The 27,170-nt window shown below is 39.4% G+C and overlaps 1 protein-coding gene across 1 annotated transcript; it reads right to left on the bottom strand.

The window, feature by feature from the left end:
* Positions 1-5,908: 5,908 nt before the first annotated feature.
* On the bottom strand, positions 5,909-20,784 carry Arl8 (ADP-ribosylation factor-like protein 8). The gene is made up of 4 exons (XM_073961354.1): positions 20,493-20,784; positions 15,935-16,089; positions 15,702-15,863; positions 5,909-7,592 (listed from the first exon to the last, which is right to left on the bottom strand). The coding sequence occupies exons 1-4, from the start codon at positions 20,613-20,615 to the stop codon at positions 7,472-7,474; spliced, it is 561 nt and encodes a 186-aa protein (XP_073817455.1). The 5' UTR covers positions 20,616-20,784; the 3' UTR covers positions 5,909-7,471.
* Between the last annotated feature and the right edge of the window lie 6,386 nt (positions 20,785-27,170).

Raw genomic sequence — 27,170 nt, 5'->3', positions numbered from 1 at the left:
TACCTAGGGCTGAGGTGGTTTTACAGGGTCCCAGGTGATCCAAGAGCCAGAGAACTGATGCTCGATATTACGACGAGAATTAAAGAAACAAATGGCTAGAAAACCTGAAGAGCTGCAACTTAAGCATGTGTACCGGGAAACTGTTAAGTCGCTTTCGAACCGCGAACAATTGTCAAATTTGGCGACGATGTTCTGACAGATCCGGGGGGGTTATAAAGGGTGTTTTTACCTAGGGCTGAGTTGGTTTTACAGGGTCGACCTAAGGACCCACAAAGCTTAAGTGATACTACGAATAATATGTGAGGAATATGGATGATATATGAATACATTTAATAATCGAGTAGTTATTGGTGGCTCGATAGTAATCGGGTTGGTATGATCAGATCGATGACAATCATATAGTTATTGTCGGCTCCATCATGGTCTGTTCAGGGGCAATCGGGTTGTTGGTCGGCTCTAAAGTATTGGGATGCTGCATGCTCCGCGTAATTGGATTGTTGGTCGGCTATGTGCTATTCGGTTGGATGTCAGCTGTGTACAATGCGACTTGTTGTTGGGGAAGAGCACGGCTAAGCGCAGAGAGCATGCCATTTCTCAATGTGGGTTATTATCCCCAGAAGTATTCAATATCTACCTCCCTGGACTTGTACAACCCCAGACGGCATCAAAATCGTGTTATATGCCAATGAATGTTGTTGTAACAGTGTTTGTAAGTTCTTTTTTCTGCTTAATCTGACTCTGGTTCTATCTCCAGTTGTAGGAATGTGGCTGTTTCGGTGGGATATAACCACAGATCTACTGGAGATGATTGAGTAGTTTTGGCAGGGCAGTTGAAGTGGTGCAGTGTGTCGTGCAGGCATGTTGCCGCATGCTGGGCAAATGTTTTGCGCGGTGTCATCGATCCTTACCCTATAGGGAATTAGACAGCTGCACAGCTGACGTTTTTCAGCTACGATAGATAATGAATGTACTCTCTTACCGAATTGGCACGATAGTTGTTTATGACATGTAACGTGGTTTTCTCGTCGGCTGGGGTCTGTTCAGTCACGTCCAGGGTCTCCATAAGAACCCACTAAACTTTACGAAATTAATAAATACTAATTTACAATCTACTTGTGTTTAAATGCGATAAGAATGAATTCAATTCGTAAGGATTATGCAGACTCGCTGGGATTTGGCAGCTGAGGGTTCTTCTTCGAGGGAAGCGGTTTGTGTTCGGGTGTGAATGATCGGGATGACGATGTATTCGGTGTTCGGCTGTAGATGATCGGGAAGACGATGAATTCGGTGTTCGGCTGCAGATGATCGGGAAGACGATGAATTCGGTGTCCGGCTGCAGATGATCGATAAGACGATGTATTCGGTGTTCGGCTGTAGATGAACGGGAAGACGATGAATTCGGTGTTCGGCTGCAGATGATCGGGATGACGATGTATTCGGTCTTCGGCTATAGGTGATCGGGAAGACGATGAATTCGGCGTTCGGCTGTATATGATCGATAAGACGATGAATTCGATGAATTCGGTGTTCGGCTGCGGATGATCGAAAAGACGATGTATTCGGTGTTCGGCTTCAGATGATCGGGAAGACGATGAATTCGGTGTTCGGCTGCAGATGATCGGGAAGACGATGTATTCGGTGTTCGGCTGTATATGATCGGGAAGACAATAATTTCGGTGTCCGGCTGCAGATGACCGATAAGACGATGAATTCGGTGTTCCGCTGCAGATTATCGGAAAGACGATGAGTTCGGTGTTCAGCTGTAGATGATTGGGAAAACAATGAATTCGTTGTTCAGCTGTAGATGATTGGGAAAACAATGAATTCGGTGTTCGGCTGCAGATGATCGGGAAGACGATGAACTCGGTGTTCGGCTTCAGATGATCGGGGACGACGATGGGTTCGGTTGCTGATGCTCGGGGACACGACGGGTTCGGTTGCTGAAGCTCGGGGACACGAAGGGTTCGGGTATTAGTCGAGTTAGCCTAATTTCTGCCATGCGCTACTGGTTTCTAACTACGGAACAGCTGACCCGAAGGCCCTGTGGAACTGCTGACCCGAAGGCCCAGTGGAACTGCTGACCCGAAGGCCCTGTGAAACTGCTAACCCGAAGGCCCAGTGGAACAGCTGACTCGAAAGCCCAGTGTATGTATTAGCCACCACAACTTAATGGGTAGCTCCCAAAAATTATTCCCAACGCTTTAGCACTGAAGTGTAAGTTGGCGGATTTAGAACAGTCTTTTGTTTCAACCCATGTAGCTAACCCCCTGTAGTAGTAAGCTCATCCTTCTTAAGCAATTCTGGAATACTTTAGTGGACTGGAGTACAGAGTGAATGAGAATTATTCGCAGTGCGCGTCAAAATGGTTACAGCGAAATTACCCACCATAAGGTGATTAGAATAGCTCCCACGGTAACACCCGATCAAGTACTGCAACGAGAGCATGCCATTGTGTTGCTGTACTGGAAGGTGATTAGAATAGCTCCCACGATAACACCCGACCAAGTACTGCAACGAGAACATGCCATTGTGTTGCTGTACAGGAAGAATCTTTGCCTCCTCATGTAGATGCTCTACTGGAGACATGAGGAGGCACCCTGTTGCTGTTCTCAGGGCGGCATTCTGACAAGTTTGAATATTTTTCAATTGCGTTCCACTTACACTCGCGGACCAAACTGGCGCCGCATAGCTTCCTAGACCGACCTATAGTGTTATATGTGGTCAAAAAGGTTTCTTTATCTTTCTTTGAGGATCTTGTTGCTACATTTCAGTTTGTCACAGATAGCTGAGACATGCGCGGACGATTACAACGTACTTCCGAATGTGACCCCTAGGTAGTTTGTAGTCGGAATTCTGCTACCACCGACCACGACATTCAACTCTCTTTTCGCCTGCGCCGTCCATGCGATGAACAGATCAGCCTTTCAATAATGACCTCAGGAAATAGCTGACGCCAAGATCGTACAATCATCTGCATACGATCCCAATGCCGTCTGGGGGCGGAATACAGGAGCGGTAGATATTAAACAGTTTCGGATATATCACCCCACCTTGGGGAGCTTTACTCTACAGGGCTTGGACTTCTTGTTCCTGAATTCCACGTACGACTGGCTTCCACACATATAATTGATTATCCAACGTTACAAACATGGCCGGAGGGTGCTGACCATTTTCACATGTAATTCGAAGAATTTCAGTTGTAATTTGATAATTTCATTTGAAATTCGAAACATCTCACCTGTAATTTGAATTTTTTTCATTTGTAATTCAAATTATTTCATTTGTAATTTGAATTTTTCTATTTGTAAAGTTTTTCATTTGGAATTTCAAATGAAAAAAATTGTGTAGATGCCCCTCGCTTTTCACGAGGAGATACCGATTCTTTGGTAGATATGAGATAAATACTCTGACATAGATCCCATCTACATATACCAATTACATGGCTTGGCAAACATATCTAATCAAAACCATATGCTTCTCCCCACAGGAGGATAAACGGAACTTCATCACATAACCGTTTTTCTCACCACATCAAACCACATCATATACTCTAAGCAATAGACATATCCAACCACCATCACAACTGCAGCCACCATCACAATCCCAGCAGCTATACATCTTTACCCACAGTCATCAACCATACGCCCGGTGATCAATTGCCACCACAATAACCAAACCAACATTTCTCCGTCACTTTTTTCCACCTATGTACACAGTCTTACATAAGTATACGTACGCCCCATAAATCTCGGGTTTTAGAAAAAGTAATGATATTTATGAAATTCCAAGTACACAGGTTTATTTCGTCTCACTAATAAACAATATTTAATACAACAAAAGTATATTCCATAATATAAATAACGGTAAATTTTACAAAAACCAAAAAATGATACTTACAAAAGTATACATACGCCCCAAGGAAATATGAGTATTATCGTACAATTTATGGAATTAACAGCAAAATTTATACATTTTATTGTTTTGGCAAATGTGTCTGGGTGTCCGAGATATATTTTAGAGAAAAAAAAAATAATTTTTGGGTGTTAAATGCCGTTATTTAATGCCAAACTTCTTGTATAGCTCGTTAAAGCGGACCCTTGCCGATTTCTTTCCGTTTTACGTATTTGAGTACACAAAATCCACAATATTAGTGTCAGATTATAGATTTTGATATCCTAGAAAGCTTTTTAGTTGACCTTGTGCATAACAAACCTTCCTGGGTGTCGATAAATTCACATTTTTCCTGGGATATCTCAGGACGTTAATAGATTCCTCGGAATTCTTGGCTCAAATTACATACAGAAGACCTTGAATTGTGTTTTAATATGGTGTTATATAATCCTTGGACACCAATTGAATCGGAAATGTGAAATATTCTGTTAAAAACCTGCTCCCAAAGCATCAAAATATAATCACTACCAAAAAGCATGAAATTTACACTGTGAACAACGTAGTTTTCGTATTATGACCATTACCGTCAATATAGGGTCGGAAAGTATCGGATAATTGTACATTTCTAATACAATTGGTGTCCAAGGATTATATAACACCAGCTTAAAACACAATTCAAGGTCTTCTGTATGTAATTTGAGCCAAAAATTCCGAGGAATCTATTAACTTCCTGAGATATCCCAGGAAAAATGTGAATTTATCGACACTCAGGAAGGTGTGTTATGCACAAGGTCAACTAAAAAGCTTTCTAGGATACCAAAATCAATAATCTGACACTAATATTGTGGATTTTGTGTACTCAAATACGTAAAACGGAAAGAAATCGGCAAGGGTCCGCTTTAACGAGCTATACAAGAAGTTTGGCATTAAATAACGGCATTTAACACCCCAAAATTATTTTTTTTTTCTCTAAAATATATCTCGGACACCCAGACACATTCGCCAAAACAATAAAATGTATAAATTTTGCTGTTAATTCCATAAATTGTACGAAAATACTCATATTTCCTTGGAGCGTATGTATACTTTTGTAAGTATCATTTTTTGGTTTTTGTAAAATTTCCCGTTATTTATATTATGGAATATACTTTTGTTGTATTAAATATTGTTTATTAGTGAGACGAAATAAACCTGTGTACTTGGAATTTCATAAATATCATTACTTTTTCTAAAACCCGAGATTTATGGGGCGTACGTATACTTATGTAAGACTGTGTATATGCACATCATCACTATCCCAGCAAAAACAATCAACCACTATACACGACATTCAGGATGATCACAATGGTCCTAAAGGTCTCCGAGTGGAGCGTTTGCCAGCCAAGGCAGCTGCGCGTCCTTAAACCAAACCAAAACGCTTTTTCCCAAGTATTTCCACTTAACAATATTATGATGGGCAGGAAAATGGTTACATACAACCAATGTATGATTTGCCGTCTCAATTCCCAGCTTTTCCCAATAGAGTTCCTACAAAAGAAGAGTACAGTGTGTCCCTTCTTCGTTCACTCATCGATATTACTTTTCCATGTCAAGCGATGGTCCAGGATAGTACCGAGTATTGAGAGGGACATACTCGAAGGAGTTGGACGATATAGTGCATCTTTGAAATTGATTTAAATTTTAGAGAAACGTTACGATGTGCATTAGGTAGGATCAACGTCAATCACTCCTTTCGATAGTTATCGTGGTGTCCACCGTTTTTATTGGGCACCGAAGGATTTTAAAAAGTTTACAGGTCATTATGTCAGAGAGTATGTATTGGCTTGTTCCACCTGAAAGCATACAAAAGTGAACTTAAATATGATTCCACCATAATGGTCATTATTAATGGGAAATTTTCTGTGGACAGATGAAGTCGAACACGGTGTTCCTACTTGGAGGAGCAATACAAAAATACTGAAGTAGAGAAATAATTTACACAGACCCTTTCCATACGAGAATTTATCATTCAAACTGGTTGTGTGTCTAATTCGTTTATTTAGTTTATGTTTTTATTGATTGTTGTTGTTGTTGATGTAATTATGTAATAAAAAATCATATTAAAAGCTTCTGTTGTTTTGTTATGCTCAATTAAAATTCTTTGTCTTTTTTCATATTTTGTTTGTCGCTTGTGTTTTGTTGTTTTTTTTTTTTTTTTAATATAGAAATGGTAACATTTGAGATACGATTTGACTTATTTTGTTGTAACAAGTAGAACTTACTAAAGTGTACGAAACAGATCGAATATATGTATATTTTTGTTGTTGTTTGTTTATGTAGCTATATGTTATATATGTAGACTATATAAGAAGAGCATGTACATATGTATGCATTTTGTTTTCGAGCCTTTATTTGTTTATCAACTTAATCCATTTTCTTGTTGTTGTTTTTGCAGTATGGTTTGTTATTGATTTGCCGAATAATAAATGTACAATTGTTGTTTCTTTAATTTTATACACTAGACATATATAAATATATAGAGAATTATTGTGTTTGTGTATATTTTCTTATACTTTACTAGTAATAGTGGTAGGTAGTACATACATACATATATGCTTAATTAATATTAACAGAAGAAAATTTACACAATACTAATAATAATAATAATGTTAGAAAAAAATAATAATAAATTAGTGCAAAGAAAAAAAGAGAAAACCCGAAAACGAAGAAAATTAAGAATAACTTTTTTTGCATTAATGCAGGTGCAAGATCGAAACTAGGAGGCGGTAAGTGATTGATTGCTTGCTTTACGAATGTGGGTGGTTGTGCTGATCTTTGACATACAAACTAAAAAGGGAGAATACGGCAAGAACATGAATGCATTACTAAAAGCTTGTTGTTGCGTGGAGAGGCAAATAAAATAAATATAAATAAATAAAAACTAACCGGAAGCACCTATAACCATGTTTTTATTTTATTTTAAAAAAATTAAACGTATTTTTGCGTGCTCGACTGTAAGGCATTTTGTTGTTGTTTTTTATTAGTTTGCAGAGCGTTGAAATGAAACGAAAAAAGACCCCAGCCATGGTTATGAAAATTAAGAAGAATTGATGTTTAAATAAAACTCTCCCATGACTTTTCTTCAATTTTGCGATAGTGTTTCATTCCTTCCTTCGTTTTCAAAATATTATAAAGCATGATATTAATTAATATATTAAGAGACACGAGTGTGATTGAATGTTTTAATGTTTGTTGGTTTGGTTTTATTTTTGCTTTTTGTTCGGTCGACCACAATTTAATGTTTTTTCTTTGTTCCGTTTTTCGTTTTCTTCATTGCAAAAAATGAAAACAAAATTAAAATCTTCAAATATTCTCCCGTGTCCAGGTATCTTTGAACATTTTAACGAATTATTTTAAGTTCTTTACTTTGGCTTAAAGTTCTATTATCCTATATAATTTATTCAGCCGCCTTCACTGCCGCCGCCGCCGCCATTGACGTTATCCATCCTAATCATCTTCGTCATCATCACATCACAAGTATTTATCATTTTTTAAGAAAATTCAGAGCCTTTCGGAGGGATTTGACACCGCTGGTTAAATCCTAACGACTTTGACTCTTTGAGTGTGCAATCAGCCATTGTAGCGTTATATCGATGTTGTCTTTTTCCTTACAGGAAATGCTATAACAGCAAATTTCTCTGTCTTGTATGCTCGATAAATTCCTAAAATTAAACAAAAAAGGTATAACATTAGAGACTGTGGCAAATTAAATATTGCGTGACGCATTAATGGGTGACCATCAAAAGTTGTATGAATACTCCTAAAAGTATGCTTTAAATTCCCAATGAATTATGTATACAGCGCCTATTGTGAATTACCGGTTAGTCTTATTGGAGTTATTGATGCATCCGTAAACATAAACAGGGATTCTTAATTAGACCTTCGAATGTCAGACGTTTTTGCGAAATGTTGAATCGTGAAACGGCTAGTCCCTGCTGGAAAATTTGGTTTTACTTTGGGTTTTCGATCAACAGGTATATAATATAAGCTGTAATGGTGTCACCCAAACATCAGAAGGTTTTGGAAGTTCCCTGAATGGCCATTGGTAATTTAGGCCAAAATTAGCTTTCACATGATAAAAATGGGCTGTTCAGATGTCACGATGCCGGGCGGTCTGTTGATGGGAACAATTGTAGGGTGATTGCCTCACCCAAGATAAGCGACGGTTTGCCAGTTGACGTCATTTGTCAGACCAGATGACAAAATGGTTACGTCTGCCGAACTGTCACTCTCCGCTAATTCTGCTAGGACGTCCTCATTGGTAGGAGCGTTCGTGCAAAACGTAGAACAATCAAGCTGATCAACCAGCACATGCGGATGCCACAAACTATGATGAGCACTAAGTCCCCTAAGGCCAATCAGTTATGATCTTCCAAAGGCAGACTAATGTTGGTCCATAATCAGGTGTACAGCTATTTAAGAGTGGGATATATGTATACGTTAAGCAACTCTATCTCGGCAGTTTCACACCTCACTGCTAACCCTATAGATTCCATGTATGGATCATTAGAGCGAAGTTCAAGTGAGACAGGTCTGTGTTTAACAGACTAGTTCAATACGAAATCCATTGGAATTAAAAAGCAAAATTTGTGTATTTTCATGGACTGGAATAGCAACGGCTAGCATGCCACTATTCGCCAGACATCGATTTACAACCGGTCTAATAAATGATACGTAAATATAAAAATATATTTGAAGAAATATAAAAACACTTGGGTGCTCACAATGTATTCCGGTCCCAATCTTGTGAACAGTGCTCACACAGGCTTGTCAAAATATCGTCATTATTAAGAGAGAGAGTCTCGACTTAAAATAATATCTAGATTAATTATCCCCCGCCGGGGATAACAATCTTGGCGCGATGCGGGGGCTTGACGCCACAATCTGCTCATTCAATTTCTTTGTGTGTTGAACTGGGGGGTTGTGACTGACCAAAGGTTATCCACTCCTTGTCGAAATCCTACAGTGTATTTTTGGGGTGAGTGACATATATTTGGTTACTGATCTCCTACCAAAATAATTCGAGATCCCCTAACACCGGGGTGTTATGCGACCACGTGCCCATCGGTGTTTAAGGTTTGCAGTCAGGGCACCGACTGTATTATAACGGAGCCTCGTTGATACCTGGGCACCTAAACGAGTAGCAGGCTTAGTTGTCAAGTTCCAATCATGGTAGTGGAGGGCTATGCCATGGTTGTACTCAGTTCCCCCATCTAAAAATCTCTCTATGGATAAAACAATTTTAAACAACAAAAACCCAAACCCGCTTGGATAACGACCCCTGCTATGAATACGGACACTGCTGCACCTAGTGCAATTAACCCAAATTTGGGCGGGGACGACTGTTCCACACCGACCCTGGACAGAGTTAGCGACTCAATAAACTCGCAGAGCAGGGAATTGCTCAATCTCCTGAGGGAGAGTGCGTCCCTTCACCTGAGTCGGGAAAGTCCTCCCATCCCCCTGTCTGATGAAGAGATGGGTACTACGGTCATCCCATCTCAGAAGGACAAGGAGATGTCCCCCTCGGTTGCTTCTGGGAGCACAAAACCGGATGGGAAGGGAGTAACTCCGTCAGGGGATGATACGGCGGTCGCGACCGATAGACCCAGTCTTCCCAGGCAGGACGCCTTGGTGGATGAGGCTATGGATGATGAGAATGGAAATTCTCTCACCTCCCCATCCATCAAGAGTAGTAAGGCCCGGGAAAGAAAGGACAAACATGGCTACATAAGAGCAGTTAACTACTGCTCTAGATTTGTAGACAAGTCTCCAGGTGAGGTCTCCCGGCGGAATTCCGGGAGATAAGGTTGAAGCTCCGCTTTCTGAGGCGTATTGAGAGGAAATACCCTCATTTTGAGAAGCTTCCACTTCCAATCGACCGGATTCCGAGGCCGGATCCGGAGGTAGGCGCCAGCCCAATGACTGGTTTGACTTCCCTGGAACCAGCCATAGAACAAAATCCAGTAGTGCCGGCCTGTTCGAACCCTATGCGGACACCTAATGTGCCTGCGGTAGGGGAAGACACCCGGACCTCACCGACACGGTCCTCGAAGTCGGAGAAGCAAACTGTGAATTCACGGGAGGAGTTGCCACATCAGCCCCCAGCTACTGTGACAGCCCCTCCGGTGAATGCCACAAAAGCTGCTGGGGAAAACATGGGCGGGAAATGCTCTGAGGTCGCTGATTTGCGGAAGCATGTTAAACAGGCATCTGCGGTATCGGTGACGAGGAACATATCCAGCCCCTCGGGGCTATTCCCGAAAGGGAATATCGGCTCTGCTGGAGGTCGGGTGATTGATGGGACTAGCTAGCGGTCAGAAGACTGCCTCTTCAATACAACCAGGTATGAAGAGAGTGAGGTCTTCTGAGGATCCGCATCCAGATGCTAAGAGGCTGGGTGGTCGCCAGTCTGATAATCGACCGGCATCGTATGAAAAAATGGCCGCTCGACAGACGGTTAAGCGAGCTCAACCAGGGAGGGCTTGTAAAGGCAGCACGGGCCAAAAACTTCCTAAACCTGCTGGAGAGAAGCCATATGAGTCACACAGGCCTGCAAGAATGACGGCCCCAGATGACCTTTTGGTGGCAATCATTGATAGAACTGTCCCTGAAGGTAGGATCAGTGACGATCACTGGTTGCTGGTAGAAAGGTCTTCTGAGGAATGTCATTACTTCCGATGATGTGGATGAGAGGAAGACCGGCTTTGGCAGGGCATCCGTATACAAGGGTGTCAAAGTTATTAACTGCAAGGATGAGGAATCGCGTGATTTCCTCACCCAAACAGTAAATAGCTCTGATGCTCTGTGGGACGGCTGCAGGCTGGCTGTGATTCCCATCGCCGAGATCCCATCTAGAGTAGCGGCTACAACATGGGTGCCACCTCCTGCTTCGGATGTGGCACAGGTGTTGAAGCTGATCAGGAAGCAAAACAGGCTCATCCAGACCGATAGCTGGAAATTGGTGAGATCCTACCCAGAAGGCGGAGGCACGGTGATGAAGTTCACCATGGACAGTTCAAGCGCAGAGTTCATTAAGAATTGTAAGGGAGAGCTGGACTTCGGGTTGGGTTGGCTTTGGTTCCGCTTCTCGCAGCCCCAGTAAGGAGTTCGGGCAGCAGGGCCTTCGCGTGGTGCAGATCAATCTGCATAACTGCAAGGCGGCGGCTGCAGAACTCCTTCTCTCCCTTACAAAGTCGGTAATTGACATCGCTTTGGTCCAGGAACCCTATCTTTACAAAAATAGGGTTTCTGGACTAAACGATGGGCGGTACTCCCTGTTCTATTCGTCGAATGGGGAGAAGGTAAGATCTTGTATTATAGTGAAGAAAAGTTTAAACCCTATTCATCTCTATAATTACAGTGATGGCGACACGGCGGTAGTGAGGCTGGAAGTAGGCTCCGGAAGGGCCTTGGTGCTAGCCTCGGTCTACATGTCGTACGAGGTACCTGACCCACCTAGTCGATTGGTGCGCAAGCTAGTGGATGAGATCTCGGGTAGTTGTAATCTCATAATGGGCTGTGATGCAAATGCCCATCACTTTAGTGACACTAATACGAGAGGTGAGTCCATATTCGACTTTATTTTAATTAATAATCTACGAGTGTGTAATAGGGGAAATACGGCCACCTTCCAGAATAGGGTAAGGGAGGAGGTAATAGGCCGCACCCTTACAAATATGGAGGATACTTCCATAACAGACTGGAGAGTATCGGAGGAATGTTCCTTTTCGGACGATACACTTGCGAGTCTCGAGTGGAAGTAAACGGCAACAACCTCATAGGAATCCCAGGAGAACTAATTGGGAGAAATTCAACTCCATGGCCTCTTCAAGACTGTGTGAAATATCTGAACCTCACACAGAGAGGGAAGTGGACAGACGGGTTGAGGGTCTCACAAATGTCCTCAGGGATTGCTATGAAAAGACATGCCCATTAACTTATCCAGGTAGGAGAACACAGCCCGTTTGGTGGAACAAAGATCTAGCTAACCTCAGGAAGGTTAGCAGGAGAGCATATAACAAAGCGAACAAGACCAAACTTAGTACGGATTGGGATCTGTATAGGAAACATATATATAGGAATATATATAGGAAAACGAAATGATGGCACGTGGACGAACTCTGCTCTAGAGACTCTTGACCTATTGGCAGAGACCCACTTCCCGGGATGCAAGGACGCTGTTTCGTATCCGAGCTCGGAAACGAACAGAGCCTATACACCCGATGAGAGGTTCTTCGTCGATAGGTTGATAAGTGACTCAAGGATATCTTGGGCGATCAGCACTTTTCAACCCTATAAATCTCCAGGCCCAGATGGTGTCATTCCGGCGATGCTTCAGAACGCACCACCGATATTGATCACTATACTGAAGGTTATTTTTAGGGTCTGTGGAAAGAGGTAACAGTGACTTATATCCCCAAGGCAGGGAAGCCAAGCCACGCGTTGCCGAAGGACTACAGACCGATAAGTCTTTCCTCCTTTCTTTTAAAAACTTTAGAAAGGTTGCTCGACTTGGAGATCAGATCGTACATAAATTGTGACCTTATAGGCAGCTCTCAGCATGCTTATATGAAAGGGAAATCGACAGAAACAGCACTACATGAGGTAGTAAGTTATATAGAGAAGAATATGGATAACTTGGATCACACATTGTCCGCTTTTCTAGAGGGAGCGTTCAATAATGTAAAGCTTGAATCCATTCATTCTTCTCTAGAGCTTTTGAGTGCCCCTTCTATCCTAATCAACTGGATTGACAGAATGCTGGAAAGCAGACTGATCAATTCCAGTATTGAAGAGAGTTCCGTAAGGAAGTCAGTCACTAGGGGCACCCCACAAGGTGGAGTCTTATCTCCACTGCTGTGGCTTCTAGTGGTAAATGGGATGCTCAAAGAATTTGATAGACTAGGGACTAAAGTTGTAGCATACGCTGACGACGTTGTCCTTCTAATCAGTGGAAAATTCTTGTCGACGCTGTCGGAACTGATGCAGGGTGCGCTGGTTAAGCTCTCTCGCTGGGCTCACCACAATTGTCTTGGGGTGAACCCTGCGAAGACTGAGCTGGTACTATTCACCAGAAAAAGAAATATTGCCGAATTTGTGCCGCCAACGCTGGATGGAGTGCGGTTGGATCTCTCTACGGAGACGAAATACCTGGGAGTGATCCTGGACCATCGGCTAAGATGGAATAGGAACACGGAGGAGCGCACCAAGAGGGGTCTAATCGCGCTTTATTCCTGTAAGAACTCCATAGACAAGAGCTGGGGCCTCAGACCACATGTAATACATTGGCTGTATAGGACAGTGGTCAGTCCCATTCTGACCTATGGTTGTCTCCTTTGGTGGCATGCCCTAGGCAATAATTCCAATCTGTCCAAAATAGCTACTGTGCAAAGAGCTGCGTCAGTACTCGTTACTGGAGCAGCAAGAAACACCCCTCAGGCTGCATTGAATGCCATACTGAACGTCCAACCTATGGACATTCTTGTACAGTATCAAGCATCACGATCTGCCTTGAGGCTTAAAGAGCTAAATCTGTGGCGTGGTTCACATCTTGGACATGCTAGTGTTCTACAGCGGATAGGTAGCCAGATTGGACTCAGAGCCAGGGGAGATGAGACTGACTACATCTCACCAAGCCTGGACTTTGACACAGCTGAAGTATTAATCCCCGACAGGAGTGAGTGGGCACGAGGCAGACCACTTTCCGATAGTCTGTCGATCTTCACCGATGGGTCGAAGATGGAAGAAGGCACGGGATCTGGTGTGTTTTGTGAAGAACTAGACATCAGGAACTCATACAAGCTTAATGACAATTGTAGTGTTTTTCAGGCAGAAGTTTTTGCGGTTTTGAAAGCCTTCGAATTAATAGTGGGAATTACGGACCTTATAGATAATGTGGGTGTAATAACCGGTCACTGTGGAATAAGATCCATGACTTGCAAGTGGGATGGCAATAACATTGAGTACTGTAGGTTATGTGAGGATGAGGAGGAAACGGAGACAATCGAGCACCTTCTATGTAGATGTCCTAGACTGATGGTCAAAAGACATAGACTATTTGGTGAACATGTGATTGAATCTCTTTCCTACTTCGCCTCTATTGACCCTACAGTGTTGGTAGTTTACTGCAAGAGCTACTAAACCATCTTCCTTCTTTAAATAACCTGATTTTTCCAGTACAGTCACTAATTATTCTTACTCTTCTCTCCTGTCACACCAATTTCCGCTTCCCTTCCTGTCCAACCTTTCCAACCTAATCATCTCCCCCCCCCCCCCCCCCACACAGCACATCACATCAACAGACATATATCATCACCCACAGTCTTATACACACACAGCACCACATAGCTTCATCCACAACAGGCACCACATCACTAGTCTTCCACACCACCAATATCTTCACACACTATCATCATCTGAAACAGCCACGCATCATCATCTACAGATATATAACATATCTTTTTTGCACAGTCATCACCTGAATGCACAAATCACCATATAGCCATCAGTTACACATCATCACCATCTACAAGTACAAAACACCATATAACCGTACTACAAGTAACCCATGCATAACCATCACATCTCTCATACACCATCGCCCAATCAACATCAACACACATAGCCATATCCATCATCTACAATCAAATAGCCCAAACCACACATCACTACAACATCTTTCACCTCTACAACAAACACAATTCAATAGTTTGGATGATCACAATAGACCTCAAGGTCTCCGAGTGGAGTAGCTGCCAGCATGGCAGTTACGCATCCTGAAGCTAACCTAACCTAATTATGGATGCAGTCAGTACATGTTGCAGAATTTTTGAATATGAGCTACTCTGTGTCAAGAACCAAACAAATTCCTCCTGTGTGCCCACAACAAGAAATATTACACGAATCAACAGATTTAAGTTACAAGAACTACAATCCAGATAAATACTATTTGGCTATTGATAAATTAATCATTGTAGCCCTTTTCTGAATCTTCATTAGGTCCTTCCCAATTGAGTCATTCAAAAAAGTCATTCTTTATATTTTTTCCTAGAAGGAACCATTCTTGAGATATAGCTGTTCTAAAAAAAACATGATTTGTATGCATTTATAAGAGAAATATGCACATATTCAGACCAACCGGCTAAAATAACCGAAGTAACCGGGTCTGTCCCCCCAAAAACAATATATGTTTTCTTGAAGAGCGAAATTATACCTATATTTTAAAAAGAAATCCAACAAAATCGGTGTTTAGTAGAATTATTCTATGTCAGAGTCATTTTATGCAAAAATAGCCCATTAAACCCACATGTGTAATCGAAAGCCCAACGGGAACGATCCCAACGAAAACTCTCAGTTTTTTTTTTGAAGTTTTGTCCCAAGTTTGGTTTTGTTGCGCTGATTACGGGAAAATATAATTTTTATGGGCGGCGTATACGGTACGGGACTTTCAGGACGTTGCTTCTAATGGTAAACCCTAGCTCTCCACCAAAATTCAGCATTGTGGGAATTTTTGCTATTTCCACCTTATACGCATGTCTGTTTTGACTGGGCTAATAGTACATAGGTTTATCATAGAAATCCTATATTCAGTTTGTTGGATCCTTCGAATCTGTTTGTAAAAATATGTGGTTTTACCAAAAATCGTTAAAAATTTACTTTTATTGGTCCCCCCAATAATGTTCATATGCTTTATATTGGACTTTTACTAAGAAGACCTTCGAATACAATTAAGATCTCGATATATGGTGCATATTCAAAGGTTTACTTACATTCGTTCAATTAGACCAGTTTCATCTAAAGCACCTGGAAGATCACGTTTATTGCCCAATACCAATACGGGTATACCAGCTAGCTGTGGTTTATCTAATAAAGAATGTAGTTCATTGCGTGATGCTTCCATTTTATCCAAATCGGCAGCATCAACCATATATCTGTAAGTGGATGTAACAAAAAAAATTAGTAAATTTCATTTTCAATATCCAGAGAATATTGAGTTTATTACACTATTGCATTTACGCCACGACAATATCTTTCCCACATTGAACGGAATCTGGGTTGGCCACCAATATCCCATACTTTAATTGTAACATTACCCTTGGTTATGCGACGCATATTGAAACCAACTGTAGGAATCATGTCTTCGGTAAATTGACCAGACTGTAAAGAAGAAATAGGAAAGAAAACATGTAAATAAAATGTAATCATGGGAATAATTTGTAAAGGGGCAGATTTAGGTCTTGTAGCAAACATTCGAACAAAAATTGCCCCAAATAATATAACTGATAAGAAAATTGTGCCGTAGGCCCTAATAGCATTCTTTGTTTTATTTCTTTTCACACAATTCAAAAGAAAGGCAAATTTAAATGTAATGACAATGAACAATTTGCCCTTATTTTAAGAATAATCAACATCTTGTTTGATGATTGTCATGAAATAATCAAACCAAAAGTTAAATATACAATTAACTCATGTCCATGCAATTTTGTTATTGTTGCTGGAACCCTTTGAGTTTACTTAGACTATATAAATATTTACATCCCTGCCGAATCGGCTGTGCCGATCGACTGTTTTGGGAATAAGTGATAAAAGACAACATGTCCACTTTAACCCTGGGGATTTCTTGATCCTCAGAACTTTTTGGCACAATGGCAAGCAAAATCTGTCAATGCCCCTAAATATTTCTAAGGCCCCCGTGTACCAAAAATGGACCAGTGTAATGCCCTAAAACCAACAACTACGATGAGAAAAAGTAAAAGGAACACGAAAAAAACATTAAGTTCGGCCAGGTCGACGTTTTTATACCCTCCACCTTAAAACATTCTGAATAGAATAAATAGTTTCCTGTTAGGTGCAAAAATTTGTCGACCACTGATACCCCAAACGCCTAAATTTGGTCAAAAAATGTATCTAAAAATTTCTTCAATCTGTTGGTCAAATGACAGCTAATTAGGTTTAAATGTTCGGCTGTAAAAATCCTCGAAATACCTATAACTGGGGGTATCGTTATATGGAGGCTAAACCGAAACTTGGCCCTATGTTAACGATTTTTGGTGAAGAAGTTTAGTGACCAATTTACAGCTAGTTCGGTCAAAAAAAAAAATCGGGAGGTAAAGTTATATGGGGGCATACCCAACAAAATACCTTAAATCTGGAGTTACCGTTGTATGGGGGCTATACCCAAAGATGGACCTATCTTGGCAATTTTTAGTGGAGAGGTCTTTTGGTCATTGAGAATCGCAAATGTCAAATTTCAGCTAATTCGGTCAAAAAATGTAGCTAAAATCCTCAAAATACCTTAAATCGGATACGGGTACCACCCGTAGAATGAAACAAGGAATTCGCCAAAGTAGGGTGATATCTCCGGAAGTGTTTACCCTATACCTTTCTGAAATTCCGCAACCTCCAGACAGCATAGAGATCGGGGGATTGATTGTACGGTCTTGGCGTCGGGTCCTATCGTCGATAAGATTTGTGATAGGTTAAATGTCAACCTAGTACAGTTCTTCTATCTGAGGAATATTAAAATATCCGCAGCTAAATCCACTGCCACCAGTGTTCACGAGCAAAAGAACGACAGCTGCCAGCAAATACGAGTGGGTTAAGACCAGTTAAGATCCGGACGATGCAGCCGTCTCAATTCGTTTTGGACCTGAATTGATGCCACGATACCCAACACATGCCCAGCATGTGGACTGGTACCACACGGCATGCTACATTTGTTTAGCTGCCTAGATAACCCTACTCACCTGTCTCCTGATTCTTTATGTACGCAACTAGTCCAGGTTGCAGAATTTTTTAGTCTGAATACAGAGGAAATAATACACGAACGGACATATTTGCGTTGCTACAACAAGAACCCGGATAAGATTAAGGACAATGCTAGAGCCAAGAATGCTGAAAACTAATCTTTGGCTGACCGAAGCGTAGCCTTCTCCAGGGACGACACGAAATTTTTACAGAGGACATGTTATTAAGTTTGACCATATCGAACGTTGCTCAATACTACTGTGATCCATACGGCCAAGTCCATTAAGGTAGCGTGGAAGATTGGGAAATTGACTTGGGTGTATGACTTTCAGAAACCTTGCCTCAAGTTGGTTTCTATTGGCACCAACTTTCAAGGCAGAGGCTATGACTGCTGATGTAGAGTCCATGTAGTTAAAGCTTCTAATGATGACGATGATGTCAAGAAAGCCATATCGGCAAATTCGTGGATAGGCCAACTTTGGACTCCGAAGTAAGCTCAGGTTCATAAGGAAGTTTGAAAGAATTATCTCTTCTTTCTTCCTCTCCCAAGAGTACGTACAAGTGCAAAAAGTAAACACGGCAGATCCCAAAATGGCCAGGAAAGTACTGAATCTAAAGGCAAGGCCAGAAGGTAAAAATAGTTCCGCGAGCCGTAAGAATGCTAAGTAGAGGGGACATTCTATGAAAGCAGTAACTTCTGATAGGAAGGCATTTAGGTCTCCACAGTCGAAAACTGTTAAACGGGTTCGCACTTCAGAAGGTCCAAAGTCCTTACATAAGAATTTAGGCATGGCCCTGTAAAAGCGCAGAGGTAAACCAGGGCGACAGACAGAGCCTTTCTCTTCAAAGCGCTCAAGGTCATTAACCACCTTAACAAGAACCGTATGGATTTAGTTATTAAAACAAATTAATGGCCTAGGCGAACTCTGGGAGGGTGGCAAACTTGAGCTCCAAAATCCACTGCTATTCGCTGATAAGGAACTCAAATTTAAAAAGATGGAGCTCGAAAATCCGAAGAGGTGTGCAGGTTATTTTAACCGAGAATTTGAGGATTACTCTGATAGCGATCGGGTGAAGAGTATTATGACGCTAGCGATCTCTCCATCGAGGGCAGTACCACCATAGTTTACGATGAGTGATGTGGTTTTGACGAACTCTGAGAGAGGGAAGCTTGCAATTGTTACAGTTTTTGAGGATTACTCTGATAGAGATCGCGTGAAGAGTATTATGACGCTAACGATATCTCCGTCGAATGAAGTACCACCATAGTTTACGATGAGTGATGTGGTTTTGACGAACTCTGAGAGGGGGAAACTTGCAATTGTTACAGTTTTTGACATATGTACCAGGAAATCTTTGTCAGCCACCAGTCGCTGATATATTTTACAGGGCCGATAGCTTGTATAAGTCGTACCCACCAGATAATAAACCTTGTTGATCTCACAAAATTTAATAGGTATTAGGTAAGCTACCCCAAGGGAAGGACATTGAAGCCGGCCAGAAAATAGCCTTGAGAACTTCATCAGGTTGTCTCCTCAAGTCTTCTGCGGACCACGAAGATGAGGAGTTAAAGGTCTGGCCATGTGCATTAAAACAACGAAATGCTGTCGATCTAATATCTGCCCGGGTTTTACGAAAAAAGCCAACCAAGCATCCTAAGTACGTCAGGTAGGATCTTCATTATCTACAGAGAAATATTCAAAGGTACAAAACAGAACGATCACGCCGTAATCTCTTAAAGACCATAAAACTTCAGAGGCTTTAGCATGGCTAGAATTTTCGATTGGATAATTACAATTGCGACCAAGTCTCAAATGAAAACAGCGAGACGAAAATGTCAAATGTGCTGAATCGAATCACCTAAGTAAAATGTTAAAAATGTATCACTATGGGAATCAATAGGTATTTTTAAAATATTAGACCATCATTCACAGGTTTTCCTGCGGATATCAAACAAGTTTCTCACAAAAATAAGGGAGCCATTATAAACATTTCCACAATGACTGAGGAAATTAAAATAAAGTCACCAAAAAAACAATTTTGGATACACAATGAATCATTTTGATATGTATACAAAAAAGTGATTAGGGGCAATTCAATACTCCATTCATATCATCATTGAGATGGAATGGGAACAATGCAATTAATCACCAGCAGCAATAACAGGTCATTGTAATTTCAGAAAATGTTGAATTTGATAAAAACTTCACAATAAATAATTAAGCTGGTCATAAAAATAAAAACCATTTGCAGCTGTTAAATGAAAGCCATGTGCAAAAGAAACACCTTATTGAGTGCTTTGGAAAATATTTAACAAGTATCATCCGTCATTATGGCAAAGTTACGTTACGTTAGTTTTCCTTTTAGGAAGTTTTTGTTTGCCTCATAGGCCTTTTCTTTGTTTCCTTTGTCATCATATTGTACATCGCGACCCGCCGCTACTGACTGACGTTCATATGTTACAACAACACAAAAAAACACTAAAGAAAACCACCCCCAAAACACTTTTCACCATCTTCGCACACACAACAATATACAATATGTGGGGTAGCGGAGCAAGTCAAGTCGTCCAGTAAGGTATATGAGGGCGATCGGGTGGAACAAAGGGGGACGGGGTAATGACAGTATGTTAATACGTTGATGAGTAGTCCTAAGACACAGAATCATTCATTGCAGTATGTAGGTGCCAGAGTTTATGTATGTATGTACCATTCCTATTTTCTCCACTTTAATATTCCATGGATCCATTCTTTTCATCCATCAATCTATTTGCGAAAAAACAATAGCCAAGTCATAGTAGTAAATATACTCACAGCTATAACATTCACAAATGTTGTTTTTCCTGAATATTGTAATCCAACTAGTGTCAATTCCATTTCTTCTTTCCAGAAGATGCTCTTGAACCAATCCAATATTCTGTTGATCAAAGCTAACATTTTTGCACAATTTTTTCTATAGTTATATACAATGAAATCACTTCTACTTCTTTGCTAAAATTTTTTTTATTATTGACGCCCAAATAAAATAAATTTTCCTTTACAGGGATACGTAAGTCGAGATTCGATGAATCGACTTTTTGGTTTGAAAACTCAAAAAGTCGTAGTCGACTTTCAATTCTGAAAACAATCAAAAAATCTTTATTTTGTTATTAGGCCTGTTCGATAACTTCGCAAGTAAAAAGTTCTTGTAAGTACTTGCAACTACTTCTCATTTTTCGTTTACTGAACAAGTTTGTTACTCTAAAGCTACACGCTGAAACTTTCATACGAAACTTTCCCATTATTTTGGCGTTTATAGATCGAGTTCCATACTAAAGTGATTTTATGAAATTGCTGTATTGGGAAACTCGACTTATGAACGCCAAAATAAGACCGTGTTTAGACATTCAAACTGGAAAGAAAATTTTTCTTCTCAATTTCTTTTAAAATTTCCTTGTTGTTCAGACACGGAAATCATGTTTGTGTCAATTTTCTAATTTTTCTTATTCTTCTTCACACTCATTTTCTTATTGCGCCGTTCAAAAACAAAGCCAAGGCAAAATTGTAATGAAAAATAAAAATGGACGTGTGTGATAAACAATTAATTATTAAAGGAACCCTTGAATTGAATTTTAATTTTGATATTTCCACTTATTTCGAATTGTTTTTCTTTAAAAAATAGTTTTTCCTCCAAATGTTTTTTTTTAATTGTGTCCGCTGTTGTTTGTTTCTCGACAGAGAAAATAAAATGAAAGAAAATGCAAAAACAAATCTGCAGCCAACTTCAGGTTGTATACAAAGAAAAACGAAACAAAACAGAATTTGCCAGTACAGAGGTGTGTGTACCCCCTCTTATTCCTCTCTACTCCCTCGCCCATAAACTCAATTTTCTTTCCCATCAACTTTCTCTGTATAAACAGGGACTAATGGAAAAGTTTCATATGAAAGTTTCTGCGTGTGGCTTTAGAGTTATCGAACAGCATTTTGTAAAAGTTTGTACAAAATACATAATTGTGAATAAAATCACATACAAAATGTAAACAAGCAATTCACAGTAATGCGTTATTGTGAACAAAATTTGACGTTTGGTGTGATAAGTCGATGGTCAGACTAGCACGATTTCAACATGGCGACGTCAAGTTTATAGGCGAGGGGTACGAAGTAGTGAAACCCATGTACATGGTTTCCTGTGTTTGTTGTGTTGCCTCTTCTTGTTATTCGTTGCAAGATTTTTTCTTCCATTTTCATTCATTTTTATTTTCTCCAGCAAACGTTAACAACAAAACAAGGATAACAAGATGTAATAAAAGCATTTAATTAATGAAATAGTGAAAATTTAACTATTAATATTAATTTAATTATTAAAGTTAATTATTTTGTGTTGTTTTTTAGTTTATTTATCTTTTTTGTTTTTATTGGTATGAGAAACACAATAAACGCGAATGGTAAAATAAAGAGGACTCGCAAAAATCTTAAATTTCACGTTAACGTGTGTGTACACTAACGAAACTTGAAAAGAAACTTTAACGAAATTGGTTTCAACAAACCTTGCTAGTCTGACCATCGACTAAATGGCCCCGAATATTGCTATCGATGTAACACCTCCTTTTTCCACCATGCCCTGTACCAAAACACATCACAATAGGTCTGTTCGATAACCCAACAGTTTGTACAAATTTGTACAAACTTTTACAAAATGCTGTTCGATAACATACTTCTTCAGTAAACGAGAAATGAGAAGTACAGTCGAAATCGCTTATAATGTCGTCGTTTATAACGTCATATCGGTTATAACGACCATATCCAAAAGTCCCAAATCTCTATGGCTCTTTATAGCCCTATCGCTTATTACGACATATCGGTTATAGCGACGAATTCCGTCGGTCCCTTAACCGACGTTATAAGCGATTTCGACTGTAGTTGCAAGTACATGCAAAAACTTGTAAGTACTTTTTACTTGCAAAGTTTTCGAACAGACCTAATTTGTATGGTATTCGTACGGGAACAGGCCAAAATTAGGCGGTTTCTACACGGACTGTATTTTACATAGCGACTGTCACTTTTTAGATCATAATTTTGTACACATGTGGCTCTGTTCAAGAACATACAATAATCTACTATTTTTTACTACGATAACATTTTTTCCTTATGTTATCGGAAAAAATAGTAAAAATTAGTAGATTCTTGCAGTTCTGGAACAGACCAATGGTGTGAAACATAGAGAAATTTCAATGCATCAAAGTGATATGGCAATACACATGTACATTTTATGAATAGAACGCGCTCTATTCACGTTTGTACAACAAAAGGAAAACAGCTGTTTTGTTTGTACGCAATATAAATAACGAAAACAACAGAAAACGAGTAAAAATAAAATTGTGCCGTGCAGAAGGAATTACATATGGGCGAAAAAAGTGACAGATGCTATGCATAAGCTTCGTTCCCGTACTTTTTAATAGTAAAACTCGCAAAAGAGAGAAATGTAAAAAAATTATTCTCACATAAAAGTTTTTTCAATTAGTTCGGGAACAGAAAAATGGAAAATAAGTCAAAAAACTGGAACAAATGTCAAAGTCAGCGTATAAGCCAATCAGACGCCGGCAACCACTTTATTATTTTTTACACGCTCAAATTCTTCGAGTAAAAAGTTTTTAAAGAGAGTGTCATTCAGCGCCATTTTTGTTTAAAGAGAAGTGAACATTTTACAACTTGTTTGTGTACGGGAACGCTTTTTCGGGTAAAATGTGTAAAAGTGGTAAAAATTGTAAAAACTTTTTAGTTCTGGAACAAAGCTATAAATATACAGCCCAATTATGAACGGCATCTCACCGTGAGTTTTCTCTTTCTCGCCTCCTCCCCTATTATAAACATCATATCGCCGTGAGTGATGTTATGTTCTCACTGTTCCCTTATTATAAACAACAAGAGGGTGAGCAAAACACACGTTCGTGAAAAAATTAGCTATTACAAATGTAAAAAAAGTGAGAAAAAGAGGCAAATTTCTGCTGAAATTTCTCACTACCGAAATCAAAGTGAGTTGAACAAAAAAATTTAAGTGTGGACATTTATTTTAAAAAAAACGAATATTTTGTATCTGTAATGATAATTAATTGTATTTTAGGTTGAAAGTAACAAAAAATAATAAGACATTTTTTATGTTGTGAGGTTATTGTTGAACGTTGGACGCTATTTTCTTTGGCTTGAGGTCAACTTAAAAATTTAAAAACAAATGGGCGTTTTTGTTTTTATTCTTATAAAAAGAAAGACATATCATTGTTATTATAAATTTCTACCATATTGTTTATAGTTGCATAAAACGAATGTTCTTGTTTTTTAAAGCCAATCCCTGAGGATGACCATCAAAGATGATCGAAATATTGGAAATGGAATAGATTCTACATTATTGTGATAAGAGTTTCTTTATATTTTAAATAGCAATATGTTTTCGACAAAAACAATGATTAGGACATTCACCGCTAAAATTTTTTCAGAGTTCTTTACGAATTCGGTCTGAATCTCTGAATTCTTTCAGAATTTGGTATAAAATTGGGTCTACCTTCAGTTCCAAAAATGGGATGTAACTATCCACTGGAGTTAAATGACTAGGTTTGACATCGCACCTTTAAAAGACGCAGAGTGCTGTGCATGGTGCTATCAACATTTGCCCTATAAGAATTTAGACGACTGCAATATCCCGAGTATAGATGAGCGAAAACTATGGTTTGTTGTGGACTTTATTCACACTATATTTGTTTACATTAGAAACTGCGACTATGTGAAAGCTATTCAAAACTACTTGAAATGCTTGTTGAGCATGGGGTTCTCTCCTGTATCGTTGGGCTTCGCTCTCTAGAACGTGAAGATCATTCTTGATGGACCTAGTGTGTCCGGCCAACCCACTAGATGGTGATTGGGATGGCTCTCACGGTAACACCCCAGCAAGTAGTGTAACTAAAGCGTTGCCCGTGGTATGTATCAGTGAAGGAAGACCTAAATCGAGTTTTCAGGTATGGACAGATCAAAAAGGTGCATACTGTATAACAGAGTGAGGCAGAGAACATTTGTGGGTCTCTCTTGTGCTCTCAATGAGCGTAAATTTGTTGTTGTTCACAACGTGTTAGCATCTACACAGGCTGTGAGCGATAACAAATTTACGCTCACTTAGAGCAAATGGGCTCTCTTGTGAGTCACAATGCCTCCTCCTGCTGTATAAAGCGACTCACAACTATACAAGGACCCAATCAGGAGCAACCTATGTCTGCAATTGTTGTTCCTAGAGAGAGTAATGTACACGATTTGGAACTTTTGGGGTAGCAGTCTTGGAAAAAATGGGTGATGATCACTTGTACTCATGCTTGAATAGAATCAAATATTTTGATGGAATATAAGTCCAGACTGTTGCCCCAAAAAGATCCAAACCGTTTTGAGATCCTAATCACGTCATCGTCGATAACCCAGTGGAATGGCATTTACACCAAGCAATTCCCTGGAATAGTATTTTAACTACCGGTTGTCATATGCCATGAACAAGAAGAAAAAATTGGAATTACAATTGAAATTTATTGAAATAATGAATTCTAATTAAATTGGTTTAAGCGTTGAAGAAAGCATTAGGAATTATACTCAGCATTCATAGAATTGGTTCTTATACTGGAGAAAATATCGGATGTTTCACGAATTGTATTTACAATCCTTGGAATTGCCTTAAATGCTGAACCTCATTTGAACCAATCAATGATCTCCAGTGTTATCCCAACATCGCTGGAACAACTCCCACTTCATTTCCTTGGTATTCCTCAGAATTTGCACATTTCTGTTATCACCCAAAATGCAACATTAAACATTTACTTATTGTAGCCATTTAATGACGTTTATAAACGACATTTGTTCACTTTTTTACGATTTTCCAATAAATTTCACGAATTCTTCAGTGTAAATAAACAATTTTCACATATCTGCCAAAACAAAAGAACAGCTGTTACAGATGTTGCCATGTTGTTTTAATGTTGTATTTTCTTTTGCCAATATCCATGTTCTTTTGCAGTGGATTGTTAATAACTGGCATTTTCTTGCTAGAAATGTTTATTAATTTGGAAATTTATTTAATTTGTATACAAAAAATAAGAATTTAATAATCCCAACGTTATTTGTCCAAAAAATGACGGTATGGCAACACAAATTATTATTTCAAGGGTTCACAAGTCGCGCCATTGTTTTCCATTTTCCGACTTGTCAACCCTTGTTCACTTTTTGTGCTCCTCCCTGCTCAATCGTAATAGCTCGAGCAGGTGAAAGTGAACTGCAACTCACTTGTGAGTAGCTCCCTACGTGAAGATTCATAATCGCTATGATAGCTTTGTTCCTTTACTTTTTTAATGGTAAGAGTGGTAAAAGAGAAAAGTGTCAAAATTGTTCAAAATTGCTCTCTCATGAACATTTTTACCAGAAAAGTAAAGGAACGGAAAAATGGTAGATCCGGTAGCAATGTCAGAAAAAACATACAAAATTAATTTTCGTCTTTTATTTCACAGTTTTTAATTTAGTGTTGTCAGTGTTCGACTGTTTCTTCGGTTTTTCGTCCATTTTGTGAAATAATCTCAAACAAAAGTCGACAAATCAGTTCTGCCATTTTCTACCTGCAGAAATTTTGCTGGTAGCCTGTGGTAGAAGAGAAAGCCATTTTCGCTATCTCTCCCCTCTCACTCTCTTAAAAATTGCTTCCAGTTTTGCCACTTTTCGGGGTTAAGGAACGCTTTGCAGGTTAAAAATGGTAACAAATGGTTAAAATGGTAACTTCAGGTAAGTAAAGGAACACAGCTTATGTAAAAAGCAGACCGTGTAGAAACGGCTTTAATATGCACCATATTTCTGGCTATCAATTCCAGGTGATTAGCGTCAAATTTATCATTTCCGTTTGCTTAGCACAATCTTGTAATGTAATAACGCCTCAGTGCTTAACCTCATTATGGCCGTTATTTATATTAGTTTAGCGATTGTATTTTCTAGGAATATAACAGTGATTTATTATTATTTTTAAGTAGTTTATTTTATATATTTGAACAACTATATGTCGTGTTTTCTACCCACTGTGATACCTAGTTTTTAAGAAACCGCTGAGATATTTACATTTAATCTTAATTATTTTTGCATTTATTTTAGTATAATTTTTGTGTCGTAAATTTTAACTATCAACTTGACAAATTTAAATGTAAAAACTTGACGAAATATATCAGCCCAATCATGAATGAAAATTCCGTGCGGAATTTCTCTCTTTTCCCTTCTTTGCTATCACAAACAAAAATTCCGCACGAAAAAAAATTCCGATGGAGAAAAAGTAGGTATCATGAACGCTCTCAAACATGTGTTTTCCTCCAAAAAATCTCCCTTGCAAAACTGAAGGGAGTTTTCAAAAAAGTTGGTATTTCCCAAAAATGTTGTACAAAACATGCAAAATAAACAGTTTTGTTGGGTTTTTATACTAAAATCTTCAATTTGCGTTTGGAAATTTATTAA

The sequence above is a fragment of the Musca autumnalis genome, unplaced genomic scaffold (genome assembly GCF_047663935.1).
Source record: "Musca autumnalis isolate F117 unplaced genomic scaffold, ASM4766393v1 scaffold_1, whole genome shotgun sequence".
In the NCBI taxonomy this organism is placed as follows: domain Eukaryota; kingdom Metazoa; phylum Arthropoda; class Insecta; order Diptera; family Muscidae; genus Musca; species Musca autumnalis.
This window is presented reverse-complemented; position numbering and strand designations above follow the sequence as displayed.

Coding starts and splice junctions, on each gene's coding strand:
- Arl8 (XM_073961354.1), bottom strand. CDS start 20,615: ATGTTAGCTTTGATCAACAGAATATTGGATTGGTTCAAGAGCATCTTC. Junction 16,090..20,492: donor CATTTGTGAATGTTATAGCT/GTGAGTATATTT, acceptor TCTTCTTTACAG/TCTGGTCAATTTACCGAAGA. Junction 7,593..15,701: donor ACTGGTCTAATTGAACGAAT/GTAAGTAAACCT, acceptor GTTTAATTTTAG/GAATTTATCGAGCATACAAG.